Here is a 6,000-nt window from a genome sequence, read left to right as displayed (position 1 = left end):
TTAGTTATACGATTTTAAGGCAATCATTATTGAGCTCACTGTTGACGAACAAAATTAAAGTAATGTTTTTCCATCATGTTTTGTATTCTAAAACAATAACAGTTTTAAAGAAAAACTCATGAAAATTATATCAGTTAAAAAAATTACTACAAAGTAACAATTTAATTACTATGTAGATATTTGCAATCACGAAGTAGTATCACTTAAGACAATGTAAAATATCCGTCAGTACGTCATAACATGTAACTAAAAATATAATTTAAATAATAGTTTGTGGTTCAGCAATGACGGTGCTCAACAATGTCAAAGGTGTGACGCGTATTTAAAACAGCGATTAGTTATAAATAAGACAAATGATTTCAAATAGACATTATTTCTATGTGTGTATTAAAACAGGTTGCAAATAATTATAATAATAATAATAATAATAATAATAATAATAATATTACATATGATATGTACAAAATACTACTTGAAACTGTTTTGGGGCTAGGTCTAGGAATGAGGAGCGTGTGACGAAGGTTAGGGTTAGTCGGGCGTTTCGGTGGTCACTGGTCTGGTACTGCTCGCTTGGTCCTCTCCGATGATCTGCACGTTTCTGACTGGTGTCGATTGGGTGGTCCGTCTGTAAGTGAGCCTGGGCGTGGACCCCTCTTCGACGAACCTTTCCGGATCGTACCGCGGACTAGTGGACAACAGCATGCGGATCAGCCCATCTTTGAGAGTCTGTGTGACCCTAGGTGACGATTGTTGTTGCGCAGGGTCGACCGTCAGGTAGTCGTCTTGTTGCTGTTGTTGTTGTTGTTGGGTGAATTGTTGCTGTACAGCGATCCCAGCCACGGATGAAAGCCTCGGTGATCCTTGAACCCGAGGCCCTTGGTAGTAACTGGGCACATAATAGTTGGGCTGTTGGTAAGGCATTGGGTACGGCGAAGGCGCGTACGGCATGAGCTGCGAGATGCGCGCTTGCACGAACGACAGGATAAGTTCCATGAGCTCGTCCCTCAAGGATGCCAAATTGGGACCGTACACGACGGAGGGTTGCTGCTGGTACGGCGGCAACACCGGATACGCGGCTGGAAGATGGTACGGTTTGCTGCCGCGGTACAGCTGTTGCTGCTGCTGTTGCTGCTGCGGTTGTACTGTTACCGTTCGGTATTGCGGTGACGATGGCTCGTCATCCTCCTGGGCCTGCCTGCTGATCGTGATCCGTCGGACGAACTGGTCGGTCGGGAGCGTTGTCGGCGGCGGTGACGGTGCGGTGTCGTACGAAGCCGGAAGTGTGGTCGGCCGCGTCCTGTACGCCATGATCGGGTCCAACTCGGACATGAGCGCCGACACGATGGGTGAAACGGGACCTGATTGTAGGCTGGACCGGCTGTGGACGCCGTACACGTCGGGCGTGTCGTCTTCTTCGTTCCTGGGCAGCTGCCTGCGCAAGTCGTTGCCACCGCGGCGCCGATCGGTGTCGTCCAGTTCAGCCGGTGCGGCCATGACCGGTCTTTTGGACACCAGCACCTTTTTCACGCCGCCAGTGGACTTGCCGTCGTTGGACACCGATTCGTCGTCTTTTTTCTTCCGGGGAGGGATCGTCTGCAAGGACGACAGCGCAGCCAACGAGTCCTGCAACGGCGGCGACGGCGACGATGCACCTCCGGCTGCCTGGAAGCCGGACGAGTTGTTGGCCGAGTACGTCACCCGTTTCAGCTGCCCCGACTCGTCCACGAACCCGAACATACCTTTCACGTTGCCCGCCACGTCGCGGCTTTCCACTTTGAAGCTGCCGTCGGACGCTTCGTATCCGAACGTGTACGATCCGTCGTCGTTGACCTTGTTGATCTGCTTGATGATAGACACGTCCTTTGGCAAGGCCGTCGACGCGGCCTCTGCGGTGGCCGTGGTGGCCGCGGTGGCCGAGCTCGCCGTCGTGGTCTTCGTCGCCGCGACGGTCTCGGGTTCAGCGTCCCGTTCATCGCCGACGGACGCCGCGAACGCGGCGCACGCAAACAGTAGCAGCACCTGCGGCAAAACAACCATTGTTACGCATTGCGTTCATTGCGTGTCGTGCACGGCAAACATCATAACGTACCTGAACCGCGGTTGTGGACCTGACCATTGCTCCGGGTGAATTGACGACGGCCGCCGCGTTGCGGGTCATCTAAATAGATTTCGGCCGGGCCGCCCCGTGCGAAAGTGACGGAAAATTCGCACGGTGTGTAGTAACCGCTCGTGAGAACCCGTAAGTTTCGACAGACTTTTCTCGTTCCTTACTTTCTGTCACTCCGAGCCCCCGTTAGTCAAATAGACCTCAACGCTGCGAACTCAAAAGGTCCAAGGTCAACGAAGGTTGACTTTCTTTTCTGCCGCCGGTTCTTCCAAAACATCCCGCGTCGACGATTTGCTCGACGCGGACCTCTTCTGTGCGACCCGAGTGTATTGCATCCCGATATTATTGTTTCGTTTTTGCAACCGATTCCGTTGCACATACGTTTGTTGCGCGTCCCATCCAAGGCGATACGTGAAATTACGCCCTCCGTCCGTTACTCGGTCGGAACACGCGGATACGGTAAGCCGAGTAACGTTTCCTTAAATAGGATGAATAGGATAAATGAGGTTGAAAGTGCATGCGTAGGGTCGGTTTAGATTTATTGTTTTCGACGGTTTTTACGATTCACCTTTTTCGTATCGGTGTTCGATGTACCGTGCATACTGATTTTTTCCATAAGATCAAAATACACCGTTATGTGTATCGTAACATATTATGTTACTTTCGGTATTCCGTACCAACATTGTAAGAATAATATCGTATAATATTCGGAATAAAGAGTAATAATCGGATTATTATGGTACAATTCTATGCATACAGTTTAATACCAGTGCATGTTTATATAATCATATCAATTTAATGCATTTGTAAGAACATACTATATTTTGTTGACTCCTTCGACCACAATCAGTTTTTGATCACTGAAATAATTAATCGTTTTATTTGTAATGTATAATATAACTGATAAAAGTACTTATTTTGCTTTGATGCTGATTTCATTACCCCTGCACATTGTTTTACCGTATTCTATTGCAATTTATTGTACTGCACTACACTGAGTGTTTATTTTTAATCTAAAGAGATATCGAAAAACCAAAAGCTAAATCGAAAGTAAAGTTTATATGTTTATAATATATAAATAAATTATATTAAGAAAATTTCTTCTATATTTTCATCAACGATAAGTTATCGCATTTCATTATCTATTTATATAATAAATAACCGTGCCTGAGTCCAAGATAGTCATTTTTTAATTGATTATTTCGATTAGAGTTCTGAATCTACATAAGTAGGTGATGTTCTCCATAGTACCCGTAACTTAATAGATTTCGTGGATATTAATATTTATTTAGGAGTATAAAATCCAATAACAATAAAAACAACGATATGTGGTTGCTGCAGTGAACTATGGTTATGGTAACTCTAACAATAGCGAGCTATTGAATCTAATATTTTTAGAGAAATGTGTTTCATAATTTAAATTATTACTATATAAAACAAGAAATATAAAATAAATTGTATCAAATGACCTACATTTTATTTATTATTGAACACCAGTAGCTTCAATTGTTAAATAAGCCTTGACAGACTTAAGACTATCATTTTATGAAAAAAGGTTATATGCTCAAATTTTTAAATCACTGCAGATTTCGATCTCTGCCAACAATAAAGAATGAAGTCATAATAAATGTAGGTCTTTATAGTTGAAGTATAAATTATATTCTCTGTAATGTTCGCAAAATTACGTACAAGTTATAACTCGAATAATATAAGACAATAAAATATTATTATGACGATAGCTAAATTTATTATTTACCCAAAATATTAATATTATAGTTTTTTATATTTTTGATTTTCAGTTGTACTCGTAATAAAACTTAGTACATTGGTAGTTTTATTGTTCTGATAGTGAAAATTGAACATGGTTAAATTTTATTATGAATCAAAATATATAATCTCTTATAATTAAGTTTAAAAATATTTACTCAATCGTGAAAGATCTTGTAACAAGACCGTACAAAGAGTAATTCGGATTACGATGTATTATACATTTATTTTATAATGTTTTAGTAACATGTACTTGATATTAAGATCTTTTTATCAACATTTGTACACCAAATCAGTAAATGAAATAACATAATATTATAATAAAATATTATTATAAAACACAATATTATAGTTTTTTTGCTATTTATTTTGTAATTTTAAATAATATAACTATTATTAAATTCAATTTTTTATTGAGAATTCGAATAATGATTTTCCATCATAATACACGCACACACATTTTAATTATTACACTAAAGTAAGAGTAAATACAATCCTTCGTTGAGCTCCTTGTAAAAAATGGTTAGGAAAAAAATATGCCTTTCATTCATAAGATTTTTAATCACCATAAAGATATGATATTACGAATAAATGCCCAATAAACTTAATTAAATTAGGTACTATAATTTGTTTCAATAATTTATTTATCTGTTGAGGAATTAGTTTATGCGATGGGAAATATAATGAAAAAAAAAATTAATAAGCCTTATAACTTAATTATAATTATATTTATATACTCGTCAAAAAAATTTCTCGCCAAGTAAATAAATTATTGAAACAAATAACAATTAATTTTGAATTTTTTCATTATCATATCTTTATATAATTTTAAGAATTTATACATTTTTTTTCTATGCCTTATTATTTATAATGTTTGACGAAAAATTGTTTTTATTGAGATATCAGTAGTTATTTTTTATAAGTTGTGTAGATTTATAATATAAAATTTAAATTTATTAAATGTCTATAGTTATGATTATTTATTCATTTATATATCACATGAAAAGTGACTGCGTTCTTTAAAAAGATCTAATTTCCTAAATTATAATAAAGAATTTTACTGAATTTTTTTATCATAATATAGAGCAGTGGCGCCGAAGTGTTTTAAAAATACTATGACATTCACATCAATTGGCCACTCACTTCCATATTTATTTATCTTTATAGTTAAAATTTTTTATACATAACATTTTCACAGCCAGAACCCAATTTCCAAAGGAGGACACCCAACTTACAAAATATAATATGACATATAATGTACAGTGTATGCGACCATTTTACTTTACATGATTATTTAAATTTTATATTAATATTTACGTATAATCGAGAAATTTCAAAAACGTTTAACTCGATAGATCATTTTTAAATCAACTGTGAAAAGCTATGTTATTTCAATTGCCAATTAAACTAGTTAAGTTAAAAAGTTAAAAAAAAATTAACTTTAACTTTTTAACTAGTCCATGACCACCTTTGGTTATACTTACTTAGCTTTTCACCATTCGCATCGCACTGTATGTATCCGTCTTAAATACGCTTAGTCTTTAAATTCCTTTCTAATTAGGTACTATTTTAATAGTGTATCCCACCTTAAAGGTTTTAAACGGTGATAACTGATCGATATTGAATAGACTCATCCTACAAGTTAACGAGATGATAAAACTTATTTTCCGATGAAATATTTAAATTTCAAAAACTATAATGCATTACAAACTGTTAAAGTCTGATAAATGTTTTGTTGTTGTTACGTATTTTTCGAGTTAAAAGGGATAATCGTGCACGGAGACTTCTGAAATAATCCTTACGACTACCATACAAGAATCTAAAAATTTACGGATCGCTGTTCTGATCTTACAATGATCGTTACATACGATATGGAAGACCGAGTATCATGTAATTATGCTATCAACGAATAATGTTCGGTATCGACGGAAAGTGTTAATTAATCCGACATATGAGGCAAGGGCGTCCGCCTATACACGAATGTTCGTTAATATTTATAAGTCGTTTCGGACTGGCGAATAAACGAATCGGTTTTCCGTCAAGGTTTGTGTCAACAGTATTCAACACGGACAAAAATATAATGAAATTATACCTAATGTTTGCGCCACGTTATAGAACATAACATC

The 6,000-nt window shown here is 37.4% G+C and overlaps 1 protein-coding gene across 1 annotated transcript; it reads right to left on the bottom strand.

Annotated features, from left to right (window-relative positions):
- Window positions 1-357: 357 nt before the first annotated feature.
- LOC112680559 (mediator of RNA polymerase II transcription subunit 15-like) lies at window positions 358-2,432 on the bottom strand. Its single transcript, XM_025550691.1, has 2 exons — window positions 2,090-2,432; window positions 358-2,019 (listed from the first exon to the last, which is right to left on the bottom strand). Exons 1-2 carry the CDS (start codon window positions 2,156-2,158, stop codon window positions 529-531), a joined length of 1,560 nt encoding a protein of 519 aa, XP_025406476.1. The 5' UTR covers window positions 2,159-2,432; the 3' UTR covers window positions 358-528.
- Window positions 2,433-6,000: the final 3,568 nt, after the last annotated feature.

This window comes from Sipha flava, unplaced genomic scaffold (genome assembly GCF_003268045.1).
Source record: "Sipha flava isolate LNK unplaced genomic scaffold, YSA_version1 101_pilon_pilon, whole genome shotgun sequence".
NCBI classification, from domain to species: Eukaryota; Metazoa; Arthropoda; class Insecta; order Hemiptera; family Aphididae; genus Sipha; species Sipha flava.
Note: the sequence above shows the minus strand (reverse complement) of the source record. Positions and strands in the feature narration are given on the sequence as shown.

Excerpts from the sequence above, each read along its gene's own strand:
- LOC112680559 (XM_025550691.1), bottom strand. The coding sequence starts at position 2,158 with ATGACCCGCAACGCGGCGGCCGTCGTCAATTCACCCGGAGCAATGGTC. Across the intron at positions 2,020-2,089 it reads GGTCCACAACCGCGGTTCAG|GTGCTGCTACTGTTTGCGTG; the intron begins GTACGTTATGAT and ends GTTTTGCCGCAG.